Raw genomic sequence first — 27,552 nt, forward strand, 5'->3', positions numbered from 1 at the left:
TCTCCCGGCAATCTTGGTTTCAGCTTGTGTTTCATCCAGCCCAGCATTTCTCATGATGTACTCTGCATATAAGTTAAATAAGCAGGGTGACAATATACAGCCTTGACGTACTCCTTTTCCTATTTGGAACCAGTCTGTTGTTCCATGTCCAGTTCTAACTGTTGCTTCCTGACCTGCATACAGGTTTCTCAAGAGGCAGGTCAGGTGGTCTGGTATTCCCATCTCTTGAAGAATTTTCCAGTTTATTGTGATCCACACAGTCAAAGGCTTTGTCATAAGCAGAAGTAGATGTTTTTCTGGAACTCTCTTGCTTTTTCCATGATCCAGCGGATGTTGGCAATTTGATCTCTGGTTCCTCTGCCTTTTCTAAAACCAGCTTGAACATCTGGAAGTTCACGGTTCACATATTGCTGAAGCGTGGCTTGGAGAATTTTGAGCATTACTTTACTAGCGTGTGAGATGAGTGCAATTGTGTGGTAGTTTGAGCATTCTTTGGCATTGCCTTTTTTGGGGATTGGAATGAAAACTGACCTTTTCCAGTCCTGTGGCCACTGCTGAGTTTTCCAAATTTGCTGACATATTGAGTGTAGCACTTTCACAGCATCATCTTTCAGGATTTGAAATAGCTCAACTGAAATTCCATCACCTCCACTAGCTTTGTTCGTAGTGATGCTTCCCTAAGGCCCACTTGACTTCACATTCCAGGATGTCTGGCTCTAGGTGAGTGTGAGTGATCACAGCTTTGTGATTATCTGGGTTGTGAAAATCTTTTTTGTACAGTTCTTCTGTGTATTCTTGCCACCTCTTCTTAATATCTGCTTCTGTTAGGTCCATACCATTTCTGTCCTTTATCGAGCCCATCTTTGCATGAAATGTTCCCTTGGTATCTAATTTTCTTGAAGAGATCTCTATTTGTTCCCATTCTATTGTTTTCCTCTGTTTCTTTGCATTGATCACTGAGGAAGGCTTTCTTATCTCTCCTTGCTATTCTTTGGAACTCTGCATTCAGATGCTTATATCTTTCCTTTTCTCCTTTGCTTTTTTTTTTTTTTTAGTTTTTTATTTTTTAAATTTTAATATTCTCCTTTGCTTTTTGCTTCTCTTCTTTTCACAGCTGTTTGTAAGGTCTCTTCAGACAACCATTTTGCTTTTTTGCATTTCTTTTTCTTGGGGATGGTCTTGATTCCTGTCTCCTGTACGGTGTCACGAACCTCCATCCATAGTTCATCAGGCACTCTGTCAGATCTAGTCTCTTAAATCTATTTCTCAGTCCCACTGTATAGTCATAAGGGATTTGATTTAGCTCATACCTGAATGGTCTAGTGGTTTTCCCCACTTTATTCAACTTAAGTCTGAATTTGGCAATAAGGAGTTCATGATCTGAGCTAAAGTCAGCTCCCTGTCTTGTTTTTGCTGACTGTATAGAGCTTCTCCATCTTTGGCTGCAAAGACTATAATCGGTCTAATTTTGGTGTTGACCATCTGGTGATGTCCATGTGTAGAGTCTTCTCTTGTGTTGTTTAAAGAGGGTGTTTGCTATGACCAGTGTGTTCTCTTGGCAAAACTCTGTTAGCCTTTGCCCTGCTTCATTCTGTACTTCAAGGCCAAATTTGCCTGTTACTCCAGGTGTTTCTTGACTTCCTACTTTTGCTTTCCAGTCCCCTATAATGAAAAGGACATCTTTTTTGGGTGTTAGTTCTAGAAGGTCTTGTAGATCTTTATAGAACCATTCAACTTCAGCTTCTTCAGCGTTACTGGTCAGGGCATAGACTTGGATTACCGTGATATTGAATGGTTTGCCTTGGAAACGAACAGAGATCATTCTGTCGTTTTTGAGATTGCATCCAAGTACTGCAATCGGGCTCTTTTGTTGACTATGAGGCACTAGGTCCAGCTTTTTCCCTTCTGGCCATGAGGTTTATTGAAACCAAAATCCTAGTACACTCCCAAAGTCCCAGTAGATTCCCAGAGATCAGCAGTTGTGTATGCTGTAATCTTCTCACCATTTGTTTTAGTGCCGGTCCCCAGGGGGTGGCTAGAAATGGATGTTCCTGTGTTGGTACTCTCATCATGAGCGGACATAAAGATTGGTTTTACAGCAGTGGGCTTATTTGAAATTTCTGCTGAATGACCAAACTCATTCAAATTAAGCCCTGGACACTTACTAATCGTCAAGTTCAAACACATGAATTTTTCCTTTTGCTAAAAAGCTGGAAGCAAATAGAGAAACCATCTCTAGACGGGACTTTGGACAGAAGGCAAGGTACCATTGGCTGTTTCTGTTTGCCACATTGGTTGGCATGAATAAGCACAGAAAGCAAGAAGCTAATGATTAACAAAGGAAAGAAAGCTTTAGGGGATTGCTGCATTCCTATAATTTATCTTTTGCTGGAAATCTACCTAGAATATCTTTGTATGTAGCACATGGCTACTTCCCAGATTTTAAAGGAAGAGTGTAAAGAATGTGCTCATGAGCACATGTGGGCCTGTGTGTATGTGCCGAGTGTTGGGCATGGTCTACCAGTCTCTTACACCCCTATGTTTGTTGACTGAAACTGTTTGCTTAGAAAATTTTGTAAAATTTAGTGATCCAAGTATGGAAGTATAATGTCAGCCTTTTCTTTTTCTCCAGAACTTTATTTCTGGGAGTCTTTCATTTGGCTTTCTGGGGAAGAGAAGTCTTGTTAATAGTAATTTTTCAAATATGTCTGAGGCTGTGCTTTTTCTTCCTCCTGGAGATAAAAATGAGACTCAACTTTCTCATGTTTCCTTCTAGCTCAGCCTCAGCTTTGTGAATGTCCCAAATGAGAAAATGTTGAGCTTCCTTGTCTGAAAACACAGTGATGTGGACTTGAGGAAGTGGAAAGAGGCCAGTGTAAGAGTGCATGTGTGTGTGTGTGCAGGTGGACAGCGGTCAAATGTGTAGCGGTGATTATCAGACAAGCTTGCACTGTGCTTCCTTCTTATAGAGCTGCTTTTCTCCGGAGATTGAGAAGACTCAGTATCGAGGTACGAATAGAGGCCTCAGGCTCTGCAGAGTCTCTTTTCTGTAGAGATTTCCTTCTCAGTCTGAGTAGTTTACTGATGCTTTTTGAAGGCTCAGTGTACACTGCGACCTTGAGCTCTGTGAAGCATGCTGTAGTAGGGGACGGGACATAGACAAGGTTTCTGAGCTTCAGGAAATCTTTAAAATCTTTTGGAGTAAGTAAAATATACCCAATAAATGAAGAGTGACCTTTGAAGAACAGGTAAGATTTAAAGAGGTGGTGAGAAGAATGTGCTACTTGGGCCTTGGACCAAATGATGTAAAGTAGCACTCATGTGTTATGATTCTTCAAGTTAAGAAACATCTAAAGACAGGACCTTAGGCTTCATGAACAGTGAAAAGTAATGGGAATATTTATGGGGAAGCCAAGAATCCTCTTCTTTTCCTTCTCTGTATCTCTTACAAGGCCTTTGACTACTGTCTGACTTGCTTTTGAGTATTTGGAAGGGGAGATAGAACATACTTTTTTCCGCTAAGTGTGTTGGGGAAGACAGTGTTCAATTTAAAATACAACAGTAATGAAGGCTTGAAAAAAATCACCTCAAATTATGTTAATTGACTCAACCATCAAGTTGTGAGGAGACATGCTGGGATACATGGCAGGGTTTTCTTTACTCCAGACTGTCCCTTAGTGAAGAGGAAGTTGCTTTCATTTGAGTCCTTATTAAGCCTCTAATTTTCACTTTGAACAGCAAATTACTGTTTTGGAATAGTGTTAATAAGCCTGACTTCCATCAGTGCTTTTGATGACTATTGACAGAATGAGTAGAATGAGACAGGAATTTAACGTGAGATTTAGTGTTGGATGTCTTCAAATAAACCTTTTCAAGACCATTTTTAAAGATAATACCAGGCTTTGAGCAGAGGATTGACACATTTTGACTTAAGTTTTGGAAAGATCTCTTTGGCTGTTGAGTTGAGAACAGACTGTGGGGGCAGGAGTAGAAGTTAGGGCACCTTTCAGAAATCCTGGTGGAGAATCTGGATGGTCCTAGTGGAAGTGTTAAGTGGTGGGATTCTGACTATATTTTGAAGGGAGAGCTGGCAGAAATTTTGTCAGATTTGAATGTAGGGTAATGAGAAAGAGGTAAATAAAATATGTATTAAAAGTTTTAAAATCAAGTGCATCTTACACCCTTTGACCTAGCAATTTCTTTTTTAAAAATTCAGAGTAGAAGAACTTCCCTGGTGGTCCAGTGGTTAAGAATCTACCTGCCAGTGCAGGGGATGGGTTCGATCCCTGGTCCAGGAAGATCTCACATGCCACGGAACAACTAAGCCCAGGCTCCACAACTACTGAGCATTCTGGAGCCTCAAGCCGAAGTGTAGGTTTCATTTCTATAGAACTCAGGAGTGCACTTGTTAGGTTGTATGATAAGTATACATTTATTAGACTCTACCAGACTCTCTTTTTCTTTAATTTTTATTGGAGTATTATTGATTTACAATGTTGTGTTAGTTTCTGCTGTACAGAAGAGTGAATCAGTTACGCTTCAGTTCAGTTCTGTTGCACAGTCGTGTCCAGCTCTTTGCGACCCCATGAATCGCAGCACACCAGGCCTCCCTGTCCATTACCAACTCCCGGAGTTCACTGAGACTCATGTCCATTGAGTCAGTGATGCTATCCAGCCATCTCATCCTCTTGTCCCCTTCTCCTCCTGCCCCCAATCCTTCCCAGCATCAGAGTCTTTTCCAGTGAGTCAACTCTTCACATGAGGTGGCCAAAGTACTGGAGTTTCAGCTTCAACATCATTCCCTCCAAAGAAATCCCAGGGCTGATCTCCTTCAGAATGGACTGGTTGGATCTCCTTGCAGTCCAATATATCCACTCCTTTTTAGATTCTTTGCCCATATATGTCATTTGACTCCACCAGACTCTTTTTTATAGTGGATGTACCATTGTGCAGTGTGTGAGAACGAGTTACTCCTTATCTTTGTCAGCACTTGATATTGTCTGTCAGAATTTTTTATTTGAGCCATCGTAATAAGTGTGTAGTCCTTTTTTTAAAAAGCGGTATGATTAAGATGTAATCCACATACCATAGATTTTCCCACAACCTGGGTTTAGAACACTTTCATCACCCCAAAAAGAAACCACATGTTTGTCACTTCTGTCTTCCTTTTCCCCTCAGCCCCAGGAACCTACTAATTTTTGTCTCTACAAGTTTGCCTTTTCTGCATATTTTGTATAAATGAGATCATACAATATGTGATCTTTTATGAGCTTCTTTAGTCGATTAGCATAACGTTTTTAAGGTTCATCATGTATCAGTAGTCCTTTTTATGACTGAATAATACTCTATTGCATGGATGTACCATTTATTATTTACTCAGTTTGGGTTGTTGCTACTTTTTGGTGATGAATAATGATGCCACGAACATTTGTGTACAAGTTCTTTTTGTGGGCACATGTATTCAGTTCTCTTGGGTGGAATTGCTGAATGGTATGGTAACTCTGTGTTTAATTTTTTGAGCAACTGCCTTACTGTTTTCTAAAGTGACTATGCCCTCACCGATTTATAGTCCCACCCACTGGCATAAATGAGGGTTTCAGTTTCTCTGCATCTTCATTTGTTACTGTCTGTGTTTTTTATTGTTGCTGTTTAGTGGGTTTGAAGTGGTATCCCATTTTGGTATTGATTTGCGTTTTCCTAAGACTAACACTGTTGAGCATTTTTTCATGTGCTAATTAACTATCTGTATACCTTCTTTGGAGAAGAGCTGTTTAGAGTTTTTGTCTATTTTTTATTGGGTTATTTGTCCTTATTGATGAATTGTGAGCTCTTTATATTTTCTGGATACAATTCCCTTACTGAAGATGTGATTTCCATATATCTTCTCCCAGTTTTTGGTTTGTCTCTCACCTTTAGGATATTGTCCTTTGAAGTACAAAAGTTTTAAAGTTTGATGAAGTCTAGTTTATCTGTTCTTTCTTTTTCTCTTGTACTTTTGGTATTGTATCTAAGAAACTATGACCTAATTGCACTTCTGTTTTTGTCTAAGAATTTTATCATTTTAGCTCTTCCATTTAGGTCTTTAGCTCATTTTGAGCTAATTTTTGTGAATAGGTATTCAACTTCATTCCTTTACACGTGGATATTCAGTTGTCCTAGCATCAGTTGTTGAAAGGAGTGCTCTTTCCTCACTTAGTTATCTTGGCATCCTTGTCAAAAGTTAGTCGACCATGAATCTAATGGTTTGTTTCTGGACTTGCAGTCATCTGTATGCCTGTTTTATAATGCTAGTATTGCAGTAACTTCATTACTGTCATTTTGTAGTAAGTTTTGTGTTTTTTTTTTTTTTTTTTAAGTTTTGTGTTTTAATTTTTCACTGCACAGCATACGGGCTCCTAGTTTCCCTGGCCAGGAGTCAAACCTGCACCCTCTGCACTGGAAGCACAGTCTTAACTCTGGACTGCCAGGGAAATCCCTGTAGTAAGTTTTGAAATTGGGAATTGTGAATCTTATAACTTTGTTTTTTAAAATAGTTTTGGCCAAACCTAAATAGAATTAAGTAACTCCCTGCTTAGAATCTTTACATGAGTCATATCTGATGGTGTCTATGATAAAATTTTATATCCCTCACCTGACCCACAAGATGTTTTTATTTTAAAAAATATGTATTTATTTATTGAGGTCTTAGTTGGGATATGCAGGATCTTTCACTGTGGCACACAGACCCAGGAGTAGGTGGACTCTGTAGTTGTGGTATGTAGGCTTTCTAGCTGCAGCATGTGGGGTTAGTTGTCCCACAGCATGTAGGATCTTAGTTCCCTGACCAGGGATTGAATCTTGTGTCTCTTGCAGTGAAAGGTGGATTCTTTTTTTTTTTCCTTTTCATTAAATGAATTTTTTTTAATTTTTTTAATTTTAAAATCTTTAATTCTTACATGCGTTCCCAAACATGAACCCCCCTCCCATGAAAGGTGGATTCTTAACCACTGGACCACCAGGCAAGTCCCTGACTCATAAGATCTGACCCTTGCCCATCTTTCCAGCTTCATTTTTCATTCACTTCCTGTCTTGCTTACTTAAGCCTTAGCCTGCTCCTTGAAAGCTTGAAAAATGCCTTTCCATTGCAGGGCTTTTGTGTATCCATTTACTTCTGCTTAGAATGCTCTTCTTAGCATTCTTTACCTAATTCCTACTCATTCTTCAGATTTTTACCTATCAGTTTTTAAGAAAGGCTATTCCAATTATTTTTAAAATACTTGTTTTTCTTTTCCCACTTAGAAAGGTAATGCATGTTCACTGTAGCAAATTTGAAAAATAAGGAAAGGTATCTTACAAGAAAACCAGAGAATAAGCATTTAATGTTGTAGAAACATCTAATGCTACTTTGTTATTTGGTCCTTTGGCTTTATTTTCTTTTTCTGTTTGGAAGCCTGCAGAACTGTTTCATTCACATTTGAAGTTGAACTGTATTTGAAATTTGAAATCATCGTATTTGAAATTGCCAGGATGTTTCCAGATTGAGTTTATTGTCGTTTGTTTTGCTTGAAAGGTAGGCCCTCACATGTATAAACTAAACTAATGTCTCTTTTCTTCATTTCAGAAAGATTTTTTTCCCCTTTGTGCTTGTGATACAGTTTTAGTTTCTTCAGCCAAAATGTTATTTTCCTCAGGTTGAATCTTAATTCTCCATTCTTTATATTGCTAGCTTTTCTCTCCATTATTTTCTTTCCCTCCCACTTACTCCCTTTTAAATTAAATACTGGTGTAACATCTGAAGTTTGCCTTCTATGTTATGGATACAGTTTTCTGCATAGATATTTCAATGCTATATTGCTACCAATTGTCTTAATTTTTTCTTTGCAGTCTGTTTTAAAAAAAGGCTTTATTTATTTATTTTTGGCTGTGCTGGATCTTTATTGCCCTGCTTGGGCTTTCTCTAGTTGTGGCAAGCAGGGGTTACTCTTTGGTATGGTGTGTGGGCTTCTTATTGTGGCAACTTCTCTTGTGGAGCACAGGCTGCTCTAGGTGTGCAGGCTTCAGTGGTTGCAGCGTGCCGGCTCAGTAGTTGTGGCAAACAGGTGTATGAGCTACAGCCTCAACCTACTTGAGCTCTTCTCGCTCCTTGCACACGTGCTGGCTGAAATGTCACACTGGCAGCACAGTGGGGCATGTGCATTGCGCTCCCATTCAGCCTGAGTGATCTCCATTGATTCCAGTTTCAAAGGCTCTAGGCCTTGTAGTTTGTTCTGCTTTGCCCTACTCTGCCGAACTTCTGCATCTGCTGAGTGGATGAATGGTGGGGTGGGAGTAGTCAGGCACAAATACCGGCGGTTCTCACTGTTCTTACTCAGTGTTGAGCAGTTTTTAAAACATAAATGCTTCTTGGGTTGTTGTATTTCTTTGGTCAGTTTCATCCTGTTTTATAATTTGTTTCTGTGGCCTGGGGGTAGGGGAGGGGGCAACAGGGAGCGAGAATTAGCCTACCTTCTCATTAGTTCATTGCTGGAAGTCATGCTTCTCAGAATGTACTTTTTCCAGTATAGTTAGTAATTTCCCCAGGTGTACTCACTGTCAGTCAGGATTGTTGTTGTTCAGTCGCCAAGTTGTGTCTGACTCTTTGCAGCCCCTTGAACTGCAGCACGCCAGGCTTCCCTGTCCTTCTTTATCTCCCTGAGTTTACTCAAACTCATGTCCGTTGAGTTGGTGATGCCATCCAACCATCTCATCCTCTGTCACCCCCTTCTCTTGCGCTCAATCTTTCCCAGCATCAGGGTCTTTTCCATGAGTCAGCTCTTTGCATCAGGTGGCCAGAGTATTGGAGCTTCGACATCAGTCCTTTCAATGAATATTCAGGGTTGATTTCCTTGAGGATTGACTGGTTTGCTCTCCTTGTAGTCCAAGGGACTCTCAAGAGTCTTCTCCAACACCACAGTTCAAAAGCAACAATTCTTTGGCACTCACCTTTCTTTATGGTCCAACTCTCATCTGTTCATGACTACTGGAAAAACCATAACTTTGACTATAGGGAGCTTTGTCAGCAAAGTGATGTCTCTGCTTTTTAATATGCTGTCTAGATTTGTCATAGCTTTTCTTCTAAGAAGCAAGCATCTTTGAACTTTGTGGCTGTAGTCACCATCCGCAGTGATTTTGGAGCCCAAGAAAATAAAATCTGTCACTGTTTCCACTTTGTCCCCATCTATTTGCTGTGAAGTGATAGGACTGGATGTCATGATCTTCATTTTTTGAATGTTGAGTTTTAAGCTAGCTTTTTCACTCTCCTCTTTCACTTTCATCAAAAGGCTCTTTAGTTCCTCTTCACTTTCTACCAGTAAAGGGGTACCATTGCATATTTGAGGCTATTGATATTTCTCTCGGCAGATTCCAGCTTGTGAGTCATCCAGCCCGGCATTTCTCATGATGTGCTCTGCATATAAGCTAAATAAGCAGCGTGACAGCAAACAGCCTTGATGTACCCCTTTACCAGTTTTAAACCAGTCCGTTGTTCCGTGTCGAGTTCTAACTGTTGTTTCTTGTCCTGCTTACAGGTTTCTCAGGAGGCAGGTAAGGTAGTCTGGTATTCCCATCTCTTTAAGAAATTTCCATAGTTTGTTGTGATTCACACAGTCAAAGGCTTTAGCTTAGTCAATGAAGCAGAAGTAGATGTATTTTTAGAATTTGCTTGCTTTTTCTATGATCCAGCGGATATTGGCAATTTGATCTCTGGTTCCTCTGCCTTTTCTAAATCCGGCTTATATATCTGGAAGTTCTCGGTTCACATACTGCTGAAGCCTAGCTTGAAGGATTTTGAGCATAATTTTGCCAGCATGTGAAATGAGTGTAGTTGTACAGTAATTTGAACATTCTTTGGCATTGCCTTTCTTTGGGATTGGAATGAAAACTGACCTTTTCCAGTCTTGTGGCCCCTGCTGAGTTTTCCAAATTTGCTGACATATTGAGTGCAGCATATATATATATATGCATACATATATATCTGTATATATATAACCGAGAGTTTTTAAGGAATGTGATTATGGCTCTGGCATTTCTAAAATCCATACAACAGTCTGGCAGGTAAGAGGTGATGTTAGCCTTGAGTCTAAATTCTTCAAGGCAGTAGGCTGGAAACTCAGGGTTTCCCTGGTGTTTGTTGTCTTGAGGAAAATCTCCCTTTTCTTCAGGAAATGTGTCTTTTCTCTTAAGGACTTCAGTTGTTGGATGAGGCCCACCTATGTTTTGTAGGATAACCTACTTTACTCACAGTTCAGTCTGTTGATTTGTTAGTCATTTCAAAAAAAAAAAAAAAAAAAACCTTCACAGAAACATTAGACTGGTGTTTGACCAAACACTGGGCACCATAGCCTAGCGAAGTTGACAGATAAAATTAAACACCACGCTTGCTCTCTGAAATTCAGGTTAAATTTACATGCACTAGTATATGTGTCTAACATGTATGCCTCTGCTCTTATGTGTCTGTGTGTTTGGTCATGGTGTATCTTCAGTTTAGAATATTCTTTGTGCCCAGATCTTATTTATTCTTCTGAAGGCTAGATCACAGACACACAGTTTTCTTTGCACCCTATACTAGCTCTTCTGAACTACTTCTTGTCACCTAATTACTCTGTGTTCTGTCATGCCATTGTGCTTTTGCACACAAATTTCTGTTGCTTAGTGTAGTCTTTCCTCTTGTTTCATATAAGGCTTTTGTAGCTTCCTGAGGCATGCTTTGTGTGCTTTTTCATTATACTCCCATGGTCTCCTTTGCTTTCTATTAAGGCACTGATCACATTTTACTGTCATTGTGTATCTGTCTGCCCATGAGACTATGTTTCTTGAGAGCAGGGGTCATTGCACTGCTGTCCTTTTCAAAGTTTATCCTCAGCCAAGCCCAAGTATCTGGACTGTATCTAAATAAATACTTTAAAGAATGAATAAACTGTGTTAAAATTTTGAAAGTTGTATATTTCTTCTGTAATTTATCTTTAAAGTAGAATGTGGAGATAATGAATTCTTGGGGATGAAGCAGCTCTGATTATCAGAGATGAACCTTGAGTTAGACTTGAAACATACTTGGGAATATTGAATATTTGCTTGACTAACTAGAAATAATTTTATTTATTTTTCCATTCTGTGCAATGTCTGTAGCTTCAGTATTGTTACATAAAGAAAAGCTGTTTCTGATTAGAAATGTTGATTTATTTTTGCTTTCATTTATATATGTTTGTATTCTAAGAATATCAGTGTACTTAAGACTGCTTCACCTTCTTTCTAGCTCAAATGTAATGGTGATAACTGATTATTAAATTTGTCAACAATCTCAGTGTGATGGTAAAATAACTTTTTCCTTCTCTATTAGATGTTGGTCATCTTTCTGAAGTGCACTGTCAATGGCCTGAATGTTTTCTGAAAATCATTTGAAGCAAAATATCTGTTTAATAGCAAGATAATCACATCAAGATGGTTGGAAAACTGAAGCAGAACTTACTATTGGCATGTCTGGTGATTAGTTCTGTGACTGTATTTTACTTGGGCCAACACGCCATGGAATGCCATCACCGAATAGAAGAACGTAGCCAGCCCCTCAAACTGGAGAACATAAAGACCACTGTGCGAACTGCCCTGGACATCAAAGCCAATAAAACCTTTGCCTATCACAAAGATATGCCTTTAATATTTATTGGAGGTGTGCCACGGAGTGGAACCACGCTCATGAGGGCCATGCTAGATGCACACCCTGATATTCGCTGTGGAGAGGAAACCAGGGTCATTCCTCGAATCCTGGCTCTGAAGCAGATATGGTCACGGTCGAGTAAGGAGAAAATACGCTTGGATGAGGCTGGTGTCACCGATGAAGTGCTGGATTCTGCCATGCAGGCCTTCTTACTAGAAATCATTGTGAAGCATGGGGAGCCAGCCCCTTATTTATGTAATAAAGATCCTTTTGCCCTGAAATCCTTAACTTACCTTGCTAGGTTATTCCCCAATGCCAAATTTCTCCTGATGGTCCGAGATGGCCGGGCATCAGTGCATTCAATGATTTCTCGAAAAGTTACTATAGCTGGATTTGACCTGAACAGCTATAGGGACTGTTTGACCAAGTGGAATCGTGCCATTGAGACCATGTATAACCAGTGTATGGAGGTTGGCTATAAAAAATGCATGTTAGTTCACTATGAGCAACTTGTCTTACATCCAGAACGGTGGATGAGAACAGTCTTAAAGTTCCTCCAAATTCCTTGGAACCACTCAGTATTACACCATGAAGAGATGATTGGAAAAGCTGGGGGAGTATCTCTGTCAAAGTGAGTAGATTTTATGTTTTTTATTTGACCCTATATTCAGCTAATAAAGGGGTGTGTGTGTGTGTAAACTATAGCCCTTTCCTGGAATAGAGAGAGCTTCATCAGTGAGTTCTTAAAAAGTTCTCTAACTGGTTCATTACACTTTCATTTACTTAATTCATTTTTGAATTGATGAATTATCCTTTTTATGTACTTGATGGAGGCAAACCCAGTTTATAGCAGTAAAAGCACTGCAGACTTTCAAGTCCATCATTCAAATTTAGTGGCTTCTGATATTTAATTTCCAGATATTTTTGTTAATAAGGATAGTTGACTTTTGTGTAGAGTATGGTCAATATGAGGAAAAGCATCTACCATATTGAAAGTGAAAGTATTAGTTGCTCTGTGACCCCATGGACTGTAGTCCTTGAGGCTCTTCTGTCCCTGGAATTCTCCAGGCAGGAACACTGGGTTGCCATTTCCTTCTCCAGGGGATCTTCCTGACCCTGGGATTGAACCCGGATCTCCTGCATTGCAGGCAGATTCTTTACCATCCGAGCCACCAGAGAAGCCCATAGATAGTAAATTCCAAGTATATAGAACATTTTAGTGAGAGGAAAAATAAAGGTACAATTATCTAACTCAGTCCCTTCATTTTATAGGGAAGAGGTCTGAGTCGGAAAGATCAAAATGATTTACTCAAATTTAGGTGGCAGGGCCAGAATTAGAATCTGTGCTTTGGTCTAAATGAGCTGGTACTTTTGTCCATGGCATTTTATTGCATCTAGTGTTTTCTTTAGTCATCTGATGAATACATCTTCCCTTGAATTTTATAAAAGGTTAGAGAATCACTGAAATTTAGAAGTTTAATCCATAATCCATACTAGAAGTTCCTTGAATTAAAATACTTCTAAAATCATTGCACTTTTCTTCCTTTCTCATAAAGTGATGACTAGGTTGGGTTGACTTGATCTGATAAGATGACGTACACATCAAATAAGGACATAATGATATAAAAAGTACTCTTAAATTCAGGTAGCATCTCCTCATGAAGAAAAGTTGACTTTGACTCTATCTTTCCATTTATAAAAGTGATATATATCCCCTGTAAAATAAAGAAAAAGCAACGAACTTCCCTCGTGTGTCCTACTTGCCCCTATCAAGGAATGTCTTCTTGACTTTTTTCAAGTGTAGAACTTGGGCAGTAGACATTGCTTCCTCATATGGATAATTTGAAAGGAACAGCTACTTTTCTGCAGCTAGCTTTCAGTTACTGACTATAAATTATTAGGTATCATCACTCTAGTGGCTCTAGGTTATTTACATTGATTCAAAAAAATTACAGTTTTAGCTCCTGTCATCATAGTTTATTGTTCTTTCCATATAATAGACCATAACTTGTTTCTAATCATCTGTATTTCTAGGTAAGCATTTTATTCTGTATGCCTATATGTTGGCCCAGAAATTCTGATGCTGGTTCCATCTATTAATATAAAATAAGCCTATTAACACCCCCCATCTCTCCAAGTAGGGAGTAAAGAGATTAGCTGAAGTTAAATTTCCGTGGAAATCAGGAGGAAATAATTTTGCAGGGAATTCTCTGGCAGTCCAATGGTTAAGACTTTGGACTTTCTACTCCAGGGGAGCATGAGTTTGATCCCTAGTTGGGGAACTAAACTCTTGCATGCCTCATGGGTGGCCAAGGAAATTCATAGGAAGTTTGAATCAGTGAACTTTAGAAGGGGAAGAGACCTTATTTAGCTGTAGTATATGGAATGCATACCCTGTGAAGTTTTAGGCTTTGTCAAGAATCACACATGGCAGAACTAGAACTTCCAGTGCCTATTCCAAGACTTGCCACTATGAGTTTTTATTTTTTAATTAACACATATAGTAAATTACAAATATTCAGTGTACAATTTGGTGAATGCTTACATCTCTATACACTTGTGTTCTCACCATACATATAAAGTTAGTTTAAAAATAACTGGCATTTAGGAGACTCCTGTTTACTCCTTCCTAGTCAATATCCTCCTCATCGCCAAAGTAACCACTGTTTCAGTCTCTTTCACCAGAGGTGATGAGGTTGCATATGAAGTTCAAAGACAATCTTGCTTGTTTTTGAGCTTCATATAAATGCTATCATGTCTGTTTACTATCTTGTTCCTGGATTTTGTCATGTAACATTTAGATTCACCTATATTATTTTACATAGCAATAGTTCCTTCTTTTTCCATTACTATGTGATATTTCAAATAACACTATTTACATATGCTTTATCTCAGTTTTCATATTTACCCTTTCACCATTACCCATGGATACTTTAAAAACCTCCATTTAATGGATGAAAGGCCTATCCCTCTCATAGAGGTTGAGGAGCTTGTTCTCGGTTCCACGGTTGAAACAGTAGAAAGAGGATATGGGTTCATGTCTCTCCAACTTTAGAAACTGTGCTTTTAACCTCTGTGTTATATTTACATTACAGAACTTATGAATATTAAATAAAATTACGACTGTGAAAGTGGCTGAACAGTCAGACAAAGGTCCAAATCCTAGCTCTATCCTTTATTAGTTGTATGACCTTGAGTGATTTACTTGATTTTGCTCATTCTTAGTTACCTCATCTTCACCCTTAGTTTTCTTATCCTGGAAATGGAGATAGACACAATATCCATTAAGGTTATCCTGAAGACTAAATTAGGTGACTATGAAGTCTTAGCCCAGTGCCTGGCATTAGTAGGTGATCAAACATGTTACCTATTGGGAATTCCCTGGTGGTCCAGTGGCTAGGACTTTGCTCTTTCGCTGCTAAGAGCTTGAGTTCAATCCCTGGTCAGGGAACTAAGATCCCACAAGCTGCACAGTGTGGCAAAAAGTGTTACCTGTTATCTTTATTATTATTATTGTCAAGATGATGATAACTGTACCCATTGTGGATGATGATCATAGTTTGTACTTCATAGATTTGTTGTAAGGATTAAATTAAAATTACTGTAAAGCCTTTAGTACAGGCCCTGGCATAAATGTTATAGTATATATTTTTAAATTATTATTAAATGCTTATGCTCTGTCAAAAAAACAAAAACATGCGCATGAAACACCTAGCATGGTACCTAGTACAGTACCAAGTGCCTCATAAGCTTTTGTTGCCACACATTTTCTATAAGCTTTTCAGTGTAGAGAGAGAGTGTGAGTGAAATCACTCAGTTGTGTCCGACTCTTTGCGACCTCGTGGACTGTAGCCTACCAGGCTCCTCTGTCCATGGGATTTTCCAGGCAATAGTCCTGGAGTGGGTTGGGGATCTTCCTAACCCAGGGATCGAACCCAGGTCTCCCATATTGTAGACAGACGCTTTACCATCTGAGCCACTAGTCTTAACTCATGAACGAAGCAAAATGGGCACCTGATTGAACAGCTCTTCTCGGAACACTGACAGGGCAGATTGGCCTTACAGTAGCAATATTTGAAACTACTTTATGGTGATCATCTGTTATTATTGTCATGTTTTTCCCCTTTTGTTTGTTTAGTTTGCCTATTTGTGAACCTCAGATAAATGGGATTATAGTCTGTTTCTTCTGTCCATTTTTGTTTGTTTTCTTTTAACATTATCTTGAGATTTATCTTTCTGAGGTGTATAGCTATTTTTAATTTGTTTTTATGGCCATAGTTCTATTCTGATATAATTAATTACTAATAATAGATACTATTATTTATACTATTGATGACCATTTGAGTTGTTTTTGGTTTAGAGCTATGTACATTTTTTTAAGTTTCTTCTCTTCAAGAGTTTCTCTTAAGATACACACCTAAGCATAGGATTGCTGGACCATGGGGGATATTCATATTCAGCTTCATTAGGTAATGCCAAATTGTTTTCCAAAGAGTTTGCAGTAGCTTACACTGCTACTGTCAATATAAAAATCCCCAGGAATCTATATCCTCATCAACATGGCTTTTTAAAAAAGAAACAGCAAACCTTATTTAATGTTACTATAGAGTACAGCCTGGCTTTTTAATTTTTCTAATTGAGTAAGAGTAAATGGTACTTCATTGAAATTTCAATTTGTAATTCTCTGTTAATGAATTTGAGTACCTTATATTTTCATTGGTTATTGGTAGTTCTCTTTTATTCCCACTTAAAAGGTTTCATTTAAGAAAGAAAATCTGGTGCTATTCTTAGAAAGGATACAGATGAAGAAGTACATAGGGTGAAGTCTGGAAGGGTCCCAAAACAAGCTCCTGGCCCCATGATATAAGGATATTCTGCCCTCTGCATATGGATATGTTCACCAACCTGGAAGTTCCTAAAAATATAGTGACTTTAGTGTTTGCTTGAAATAGCAAATGTGTATTTTGTCACAGTTTTGGTGGGTTGATAATATGGGCTTGTCTTAGCTGAGTCTCATAGCTCAGAATCTCATACAGGCTGCAGTCAAGGTTAACTGGTAAGGGACTGTTTCCCAGCTCATGTGGTTTTGGGCAGGATTCAGTTCCTTATGGGTGTTGGATGGAGGACCTCGCTTCCTTGCCATGAAGCTTTCTGTCTATGGTTACTAACACAGCAGCTGACTTCATCAGAGCAAGCAAATGAAAAGAGTCAAGGCGAGTGAGCAAGACAGAATTCACATCTTCTTAACCTAATCTCACAAATAACATCCTGTCATCTTTGCCGTATTCATTAGAAGCAAGTCTCTAGGTCCAGCCCCAATCAAGGGGAGGGGATTACACAAAGGAATACCTGGAGTTGGGAATCATTTTAGAAGAAGTCAACCAATCTGCCCTCTGGTTGCCAATGACTCATATGCAGAATATATTTTCTCCCTTGCCAAGTGCCAAAATTCTCATCTTGTTACAAGCTCAGAGTCCTTCATCTTGCCATATAAATTAGGTTTAGTTGTGGTTAAGGCTTTTGGGTGTAGTTCCTTATTAAATACAGGTCCTTGAATACAACAGTTTTCAATCTGAAGATACATCTAAAGATACAAGTTTATGTCCCCACCCCACCCCCAATGCCAGTATAAAATGGTGAAACAGGCATAAGATAGTAGACCTTTTTATTTAAAATTAAGGTAAATGGGGGAGAGGGCAGGGTATCACTGTTCAGTTGCTCAGTCGTGTCTGACTCTGTGACCCCATGGACTGCAGCATGCCAGGTCTCCCTGCCATCACCAACTCCCAGAGTTTACTCAAATCCGTGTCCATTGAGTTGGTGATGCCATCCAACCATCTCATCCTCTGTTGTCCGCTTCTCCTCCCACCTTCAGTCTTTCCCAGCATCAGGGTCTTTTCAAATGAGTCATTTCTTCGCATCAGGTGGCCAAAGTATTGGGGTAAGCAAGGTATCACTCAGTTCAGTCAGTTCAGTCGCTCAGTCGTGTCCGACTCTTTGGGACCGCATGAATCGCAGCACGCCAGGCCTCCCTGTCCATCACCAACTCCTGGAGTTCACTCAGACTCACGTCCATCGAGTCCATGATGCCATCCAGCCATCTCATCCTCTGTCATCCCCTTCTCCTCCTGCCCCTAATCCCTCCCAGCATCAGAGTCTTTTACAATGAGTCAACTCTTCGCATGAGGTGGCCAAAGTACTGGAGTTTCAGCTTTAGCATCATTCCTTCCAAAGAGATCCCAGGGCTGATCTCCTTCAGAATGGTCTGGTTGGATCTCCTTGCAGTCCAAGGGACTCTCAAGAGTCTTCTCCAACACCACAGTTCAAAAGCATCAATTCTTCGGCGCTCAGCCTTCTTCACAGTCCAACTCTCACATCCATACCTGACCACGGGAAAAACCATAGCCTTGACTAGACAGACCTTAGTTGGCAAAGTAATGTCTCTGCTTTTGAATATGCTATCTAGGTTGGTCATAACTTTTCTCCCAAGGAGTAAACGTCTTTTAATTTCATGGCTGCAGTCACCATCTGCAGTGATTTTGGAGCCCCCAAAAATAAAGTCTGCCACTGTTTCCACTGTTTCCCCATCTATTTCCCATGAAGTGATGGGACTGGATGCCATGATCTTCGTTTTCTGAATGTTGAGCTTTAGGCCAACTTTTTCACTCTCCACTTTCACTTTCATCAAGAGGCTTTTTAGTTCCTCTTCACTTTCTGCCTTAAGGGTGGTGTCATCTGCATATCTGAGGTTATTGATATTTCTCCCGGTGATCTTGATTCCAGCTTGTGTTTCTTCCAGTCCAGTGTTTCTCATGATGTACTCTTCATATAAGTTAAATAAGCAGGGTGACAATATACAGCCTTGACTTACTCCTTTTCCTATTTGGAACCAGTCTGTTGTTCCATGTCCAGTTCTAACTGTTGCTTCCTGACCTGCATACAGATTTCTCAAGAGGCAGGTCAGGTGGTCTGTATTCCCATCTCTTGAAGAATTTTCCACAGTTTATTGTGATCCACACAGTCAAAGGCTTTGGCATAGTCAATACTCAATTCTGAAATCCATCTGGGAAAATGTTAGACATTCTTTGATTAGGTCTCAATTGAATATAAATAATTCTAGGAATTATTTTCCATGTCTCTCAGCTCTGCTCTTTGGGCTCTTGAGTGATCATTTCTTTTTCATGAAAGATAGCACATATTTTGTAGCTGTGTGGTTTAATCAGACTGCCTCCTGCCAGAAGAATTCTGGAAATCCAGTGTGTATTTTCATTTTGTACTGTTTCTGTCTCTTTCAGTCCAAGTTGGTAATGTTGCTGGTGATAAACTTCTCAAAAACTGTGTGGGTCCTCTGTAAATCTTACTGGGGTTCGTTCCATTTGGATAATAGTTTTCCCCACAAATCTCTGAGATAAACCATTCTTTGCTTTGGACTCCTGCTGAGATGCCTAAGGGATAATGTGCTTAAGCTTCTTAGAGGCCTTATTGTTAAATTGAGAAGACCTGTGAGGCACACCTTTAATTTGTTTAAATGACTGTGTGACTGAATAATTGAGAGCCATTTAGAAGTAACCTACCATTGAGGTTATTTGATTGAAGCAGTTATATGACTTCTTTTTCCCTCCCTAAAGCTACTATGTAAGTTACATTAATACATTTTGTAATATTGATTTAACCTTGAATTTCTGGTAAAGCTTCAACTTAGTGGAGCACTAATTATCTAATTAGTGCTGCATATGATATGCTAACTTTTAGTTTAGAATTCTTACATCTATTTCATGAGTGATACTGACCTGTAGTTTTTATTATTCTTACACTCTTTGTCTGGTTTTGATAGGGATAGAGTAGGTAGGTAGTTTTAGAAATCTCACTAGGGGATTATAGATAGAGAGGGAGCCTTAGGAACTTTGGGAGATCCTGGTCCAAAATAAAGGACTTTCCTTTAGCTTAAACAGTAAAGAATCTGCCTGCAATGCAGGAGACCAGGGTTCGATCCCTGGGTCGGGAAGATTCCCTGGAGAAAGGAATGGGTACCCACTCCAGTATTCTTGCCTGGAGAATCCCATGGATAGAGGAGCCTGATGGGCTACAGTCCATGGGGTTGCAAAGAGTCAGACATGACTGAGAAGCTTAACACTTTAACTATAAAGCTTTTATCAATGAAAGCATGAGATATGCCTCACACTAAGTTAAATGAGACCTGCATCCTGCTAGTCAAGTCTAGCAAGATAATCATCCTTAGAACCAAGGACAGAACTATAAGGGAAAGATGACATTCCAAAGTAGAAGACCCTCATTATAATGAAACCAGAGATGATTTAATGTATTTTAGTATATGTTACCACCCTTCTGCTGATTTGAGTAAGAACCAGGACAGTCCTGGTTTGACCTTATACGATCAGTCTCCTGCCTGATGTGAAGGAGAAGCTAGTGATACAAGCCTAATGTCTACTCATAGAATGAGGAAGAAGGTAGTCCTCTTCCCATCCCCACTTTCGTTTGATTGTAAACTCACTTAATTCTCGGGCCAGAGCCCCCTTGCCTACCCGCTTATATCTCTCACAAGCATCCTATATTAATAAATCTACTCCTTGTCTATCACTTTGCCCCTCACTGAATTTCTTCTGCCCTGAGACATATAGAACCTGAGCCTCAGTAAGTCCTGACACCAGGTGAGTGAATCTAGTTAAAAACTATGGGTTCGCATCCCAGTCTGGGGTTTGGCTGGGTTCAAGTCTCAGCCTGTGGGTTCAAGTCTCAATCTGAGATGTGAGGTTTCAGTTTCATTATATCATACTGCTGGCCTTACAAATTACTTAGAGAGTGTTCCCTCCTGTTCTGTGCACCTTTTGGTGTTTTACGTTATTATTGGATCACATTTTCTTGGTTCTGTGTATCTGAGTAATTTTTGAAGTTATGGTTTGAGTCTCTGAGTCCTGCTAAAATCCTCTGGAGAATGAAGATTTGTTTTGTTGAGTAATCAGTCTGGTTAGTTTCTAAACCTCAAGTTTGTGTCTCCTATGAATAATGTTTGCAGTATCATTTTACTTTTCAGACTTTGCTATACTGCTTTGGGTTTTGTCACTGACAAATCATTTGTGAGTTTGGAGCATTGGTGGCAATTTATTTCATAGTTTAATTCTCAAAGGCTTTGCTGTACTACTTCCATTTCTCCCAGGTATGAGTTGGAAGTTGTGTTAATTCATACACTAAATTATGGGACATGTTTTCTGGCTCTCTCTTTCCCTTGATTTCAGCCCCCCACCCAACATACTAGCTGGGGCTACATTTCTTGTTATTCTGGCCTGAAGTATGGCTTTCTCTCTGTTTTAGCTGCTTGCACCATCACTGTGCATTTCTGCATGCTGGCTGTCACCATGAAACAGATGAGAGAAAACTGTCAAGAATAACGAGGATGTTTCCTTTACTCTTCAGACCCCAGTGATCCCTTTTCCCATTATTTTTTGCCTAAAAGATGGGGTTTTATTCAGTTTTTTGCTGCTTACATTTGTGCATCAGGTGTACTAATGATTTTTCTTTTATTCTAAGGATGTTAATGTTTCTAAGTTTTATTTGGGAATGTCTTTAATTTTTGGAAGATTATTTTTGTTTGATTCAGTCTGTTGCTGCTGCTACTGCTAAGTCTCATCAGTTGTATCCGACTCTGTGTAACCCCATAGACTACAGCCCACCAGGCTCTGCTGTCCCTGGGATTCTCTAGGCAAGAATACTGGAGTGGGTTGCCATTTCCTTCTCCAGATTCAGTGTGGGTTGGCAGTAATTTTCTCCTAGTACTTTGAAGGTGTTATTCCACTGTCCACTAGTTGCAGTTGTTGCTCTTGAGAAATATGCTGTCAGTCTAATTGTCAGTTTTGTTTTTCTAGTTCTTTTTTTATATGACATTTCCATGACCATTTTAAGATCTCTTCTTTTGTGTTCTGTGTTTTTACTAATATATTTTGTGAATAGGTATCAATTTCTTTAAAATATAGAAATTGAAAGTGAAAGTTGCTCAGTTGTGTGTCTGACTCCTTGCAACCTCATGGACTGTATAGTCCATGGAATTCTCTAGGCCAGAATACTGGAGTGGGTAGCCTTTCCCTTCTCCAAGGGATCTTCCCAACCCGGGGATCAAACCCAGGTCTCCCACGTTGCAGGCATATTCTTTACCAGCTGAGCCACCAGGGAAGCCCAAGAATACTGGAGTGGGTAGCCTATCCCTTCTCCAGGGGATCTTCCTGACCCAGAAATTGAACTCGAGTCTCCTGCACTGCAGGCAGATTCTTTACCAACTGAGCTATGAGGGAAGCCCTTAAAAGATAAAGGTTATTTAAATAATTTCTTCTTGAATATGCTTTGTATCTTTCAGAAGGAGTTTGTCTGTTTTTTCTCAGTTCTTGAATCTATAGGCATAAATTTTTTATAGCATTCCTTTATTGTCATTTTTATATCTGTAGAAACTATAATGATCTGTGGAAACTGTCATTCCTGAAATTGGTAATTTCTACTTGGAGTCTGTTGGGCTTTTTGAATCTGGATTTTAGAGTTTTTATACAATGTGGGGCTTCCCAGATGGCTCAGAGGTTAAAGGATCTGCCTTCAATGTGGGAGGCCTGGGTTCGATCCCTGGGTCAGGAAGACCCCTGGAGAAGGAAATGACAACCCACTCCAGTATTCTTGCCTGGAGAATCCCATGGACGGAGGACCCTGGTGGGCTACAGTCCACAGGGTCGCAAAGAGTTGGACACGACTGAGCGGCTTCACTTTCACTATACAATGTGGGAAAACTTGTACATTATTTCTTCAGGTATATTTTTTTCTCTTCTCTTTTGAAGGCCCCCAACTATAAATATGTGAGATTGTTTGAAATTGTTCCAGAGCTCACTAATGCCTTTTAAAAATTAAAAAAAATTTAATTGAAGTATAGTTGATTTATAATGTTGTATTTCTACTGTACAGCACAGGGATTCAAATATACTTCCTTTTTTATATTCTTTTCTGTTATGGTTTATCACAAGGTATTGAATATAGTTTCCTGTGCTATCCAGTGTGTGCATGTGTGCTCGGTCGCTAAGTTATATCTGACTCTTTGTGACCCCATGGACTGCCAGGGTCCTCTGTCCATGGGATTTCCCAGGCAAGAATACTGGAATGGGTTGCCATTTTCTTCTCCAGGGGATCTTCCTGACCCAGGGATCAAACCTGTGTCTCCTGCATTAGTGGATGGATTCTTTATTAGTGAATCAGTTCAGTTCAGTTCAGTTCAGTTGCTCAGTCGTGTCCAACTCTTTGTGACCCCATGAATCACAGCATGCCAGGCCTCCCTGTCCATCACCAACTCCCGGAGTTCACTCAGACCCATGTCCATTGAGTCAGTGATGCCATCCAGCCATCTCATCCTCTGTCGTCCCCTTCTCCTCCTGCCCCCTATCCCTCCCAGCATCAGAGTCTTTTCCATTGAGTCAGCACTTCGCATGAGGTGCCCAAAGTACTGGAGTTTCAGCTTTAGCATCATTCCTTCCAAAGAAATCCCAGGGCTAATCTCCTTTAGGATGGACTGGTTGGATCTCCTTGCAGTTCAAGGGACTCTCAAGAGTCTTCTCCAACACCACAGTTCAAAAGCATCAATTCTTCGGCACTCAGCTTTCTTCACAGTCCAACTCTCACATCCATACATGACCACAGGGAAAACCATAGCCTTGACTAGACAGACCGTAGGACCTTGTTATTTATCCAGTCAGCAGTTTGCATCTGCTAACCTCAGACTCCCACTCCGTTCCTCCCCCACTTCTTCTCCCCCTTGGCAACTGCAAATCTGTTCTCTCTCTTTCTTCTTCATATATAGGTTCATTTGTGTCATATTTGATTCCATGGGCTCTAGGGTGTGTGGGCTCAGTGGTTGCAGCTCCTGAGCTCTAGAACACAGGCTCAGTAGTTGTGCTCCATGGCCTGTGGGATCTTCCTGGATTGAACCTGTGTTTACATATTTGCCGGTGGATTCTTTACTGCTGAGCCACCAGGGAAGCCCCCCAGGAGTAGAATTGCTGGATCATACGGCCACTGGTTTTAGTTTTTTCAGGAACCGTTGTAACTGTTTTCCATACTGGCTACACCAGCTTACATTCTTGCCAGTAGTATAGGAGGTTTCCCTTTTCTGCAAACCCTCTCCAGCATTTGTTATTTGTAGACTTTACTGATGGCCATTCTGACCAGTATGAAGTGTTATCTCATTGTAGTTTTGATTTGCATTTCTCTAATAATTAGTGATATTGAGCATCTTTTCATGTGCCTGTTGGCCATCTGTATGTCTTCTTTAGAGAAATGTCTATTTAGGTCCTCTGTTTTTCAATTGGGTTATTTGTTCTTTTGTTGTTGTTGTTGAGTTGTATGAGCTGTTTGTATATTTTGGAAATTAAGCCCTTGTTAGCTGCATCATTTGCAATTATTTTCTTCCATTCTGTAGGCTGTATTTTCATTTTGTTTATGGCTTCCTTTGCTGTGCAAAAGCTTGTAAGTTTGATTAGGTCCCATTTGTTTATTTTTCTTTTTGTTACCGTGGGAGACTTACTTAAAAAAACATGGATATGATTTATGTCTGAGAATGTTTTACCTATGTTCTCTTCTAGGAGGTTTATGATGTCCTGCCTTACATTTAAGTCTTTAAGCCATTTTGAATTTGTTTTGTGTTTTCTGACTTCATCAGTTTACATGCAGCTGTCCAGCTCTCTTAACACTACTTGCTGGAGAGACTTTTTTCCATTGTGTATTCTTACCTCCTTTGTCAGAGATTAATTATCCATAGGTATGTGGTTTATTTCTGGGCTGTCTATTCTGTTCATTGATCCATATGTCTGTTTTTGTGCTAATACCATGCTGTTTTGATTACTGTAGCTTTGTAGTGTTGTCTGAAGTCTGGGAGGGTTATGTCTCCTGCTTTATCCTTTTTCCTCAGATTGCTTTGGCAATTCTGGGTTTTTTATGGTTCCATTTAAATTTTAGGATTGTTTGTCCTAGTTCTGTGAAGAATGTCACTGGTAATTTGATAGGGATTGCACTAACCCTGTAGATTGCTTTGGGTAGTATAGCCATTTTAACAATATTAATTCTTCTAATCCAAGATTATGTTTTTTAAATTTTTTAAAATAGACTTTTTTAAGAGTAGTTTCAGTTTCACAGTAAAATTGAGTGCAAAATACAGGGATTTCCTATATAGTCTCAGCCCCTCCCCCAGGAACAGCCTTTTGGAATCAAAATCCCAAACTGGACTGGTCCATTTGTTACAGTTGATGAACCAACATTGATACATCATTATCATATGGAGTCCATATTATACCTGAGGGTTCATGCTTGGTGGTGTTCATTTTACAAGTTTTGACAGATGTGTACTGTCACATACCCACTGTTACAGAATCATACAGAGTAGTTTCACTGTCCTAAAAATTCCCTGTGCTTTGCTTGTTTGTGCCCCTAGTGCCTGGCAACTACTGATATTTTTATTGTTGCCATAGTTTTGCCTTTTCCAAAATGTCATTTTGTTAGAATCATACTGTATGTAGCCTTTTCATACTACTTCTTTCACTTAGTATTAATAGTGTGCATTTAAAGTTCCTCCCAGTCTTTTCATAGATTGATAGCTCATTTCTTTTTAGTACTGAGTGAAACATTTTATTGGTCTTTCCAAATAACTAGCCTCTGATTTTGTTGATTTTTTCCTACTGATTTTCTGTTTTCAACTTTGTTGAATTCTGCTATAATTATTATTGTTTTTTCTTTTCTTCTGCTGCCTATTTTTTAAAATTAATTTATTTTTTATTGAAGGATAATTGCTTTACAGAATTTTGCTGTTTTCTATCAAACTTCAACATGAATCAGCCATAGGTATACATATATCCCCTCCTTTTTGAACCTTCCTCCCTTCTGCCTCCCCATCCCACCCCTCCAGGGTGACACAGAGCCCCTGTTTCAGTTTCCTGAGCCATACAGATAGCCATCCTGTTGGCTATCTATTTTACATACGGTATTGTAAGCGTCCTTGTTACTCTTCCCATACGTCTCACCCTCTCCTCCCTCTCCCCATGTCCGTATTTTCTATGTCTGTTTCTCCATTGTTGCCCTGTAAATGAATTCTTCAGTACCATTTTCCTAGATTCTGTATATATGCCTTAGAATATGGTATTTATCTTTCTCTTTAGTCACTTCACTCTGTATAATAGGTTCTAGGTTCATCCACCTCATTAGAACTGACTCAAATGTATTCCTTTTTATGGCTGAGTAATATTCCATTGTGTATATATACCACAACTTCTTTATCCATCATCTGTCGATGGACGTCTAGGTTGCTTCCATGTTCTAACTATTGTAAATAGTGCTGCAATGATCAGTGGCATACATGTGTCTCTTTCAGTTTTGGTTTCCTCAGGGTATATGCCTAGGAGTGGGATTGCTGGGTCATATGGTGGTTTTATTCCTAGTTTTTTAAGGAATCTCCATACTGTCTTCCATAGTGGCTGTATCAATTTACATTCCCACCAATAGTGCAAGAGTGTTCCCCTTTTCTCCAAACCCTCTCCAGTAATTATTGTTTGTAGACTTTTTGATGATGGCCATTCTGACCAGTGTGAGGTGATATCGCATTGTCGTTTTGATTTGCATTTTTCTAGTAATGAGCGATGTTGAGCATCTTTTCATGTGTTTGTTAGCCATCTGTGTGTCTTCTTTGGAGAAATGTCTGTTTAGTTTCCCACTTTTTGATTGGGTTGTTTGTTTTTCTGGTATTGAGTTGTATGAGCTGCTTATACATTTTGGAAATTAATCCTTTGTCAGTTGTTTCATTTTCTATTATTTTCTCCCATTCTCAGGGTTGTCTTTTCACCTTGCTTATAGTTTCCTTTGCTGTGCAAAAGCTTTTAACTTTCATCAGGTCCCACTTGTTTACTTTTGTTTTTATGTCCATTTCTCTAGGAGATGGGTCATAGATGATCTTGTTTTATGTCACCAAGTGTTCTGCCTATGTTTTCCTCTTAAGATGTTTTATAGTTTCTGGTCTTACATTTAGGTCTTTAATCCATTTTGAGTTTATCTTTTGTGGTGTTAGGAAGTGTTCTAATTAGATTCTTCTACATGTAGCTATCCAGTTTTCCCAGCACCATTTATTGAAGAGGCAGTCTTTACTCCCATTGTATATTCTTGCCTCCTTTGTCAAAAAGGTACCCATAGGTGCATGGGTTTATTTCTGGGCTTTCTATCTTGTTCCATTGGTCTGTATTTCTGTTTTTGTGCCAGTACCATACTGTCTTGATGACTGTAGCTTTGTAGTATAATCTGAAGGCAGGAAGGTTGATTGCCCCAGCTCCATTCTTCTTTCTCAAAACTGCTTTGGCTATTAGGGGTCTTTTGTGTTTCCTTATGAATTGTGAAATTTTTGAACAAAAAATGTTCTGTGAAAAATGCCATTGGTAATTTGATAGGGATCGAATTAAATCTGTAGATTGCATTTGGTAGTATAGTCATTTTCACAATGTTGATTCTTCCTACCCAGGAACATGAAATATCTCTCCATCTGTTTATGTCATCTTTGATTTCTTTCATTAGTGTCTTATAATTTTCTGTGTACAGTTCTTTTGTCTGCTTAGGTAAATTTATTCTTAGATATTTAATTCTTTTTGTTGCAATGGTGAATGGGATTGATTCCTTAATTTCTCTTTCTGATTTTTCATTGTTAGTATATAGAAATGCAGGTGATTTCTGTGTATTGATTTTGTATCCTGCAACTTTGCTGAATTCACTGATTAGCTCTAGTAACTTTCTTATACTATCTTTAGGGTTTTCTATGTACAGTATCATATCATCTGCAAACAGTGAGAGCTTTATCTTTTCTTTTCCAACCT

At 39.3% G+C, this 27,552-nt stretch overlaps 1 protein-coding gene across 4 annotated transcripts in view; it reads left to right on the top strand.

Annotated features, from left to right (window-relative positions):
- TPST1 (tyrosylprotein sulfotransferase 1) overlaps positions 1-27,552 on the top strand; it is a 91,388-nt gene that overhangs the window by 11,323 nt on the left and 52,513 nt on the right. For 2 of the 4 annotated variants that reach the window (XM_060405859.1, XM_015104193.4), the window contains exon 2: positions 11,354-12,299. In XM_060405859.1, coding sequence (XP_060261842.1) covers positions 11,455-12,299 — 845 coding nt within the window. In that variant the 5' untranslated portion in view covers positions 11,354-11,454. Of the gene's footprint in view, positions 1-1,077; positions 3,010-11,353; positions 12,300-27,552 lie in introns of those variants that run through there. The other 2 variants (XM_060405861.1, XM_060405860.1) reach the window with 2 other exon arrangements.

The sequence above is a fragment of the Ovis aries genome, chromosome 24 (assembly GCF_016772045.2).
Source record: "Ovis aries strain OAR_USU_Benz2616 breed Rambouillet chromosome 24, ARS-UI_Ramb_v3.0, whole genome shotgun sequence".
In the NCBI taxonomy this organism is placed as follows: Eukaryota; Metazoa; Chordata; class Mammalia; order Artiodactyla; family Bovidae; genus Ovis; species Ovis aries.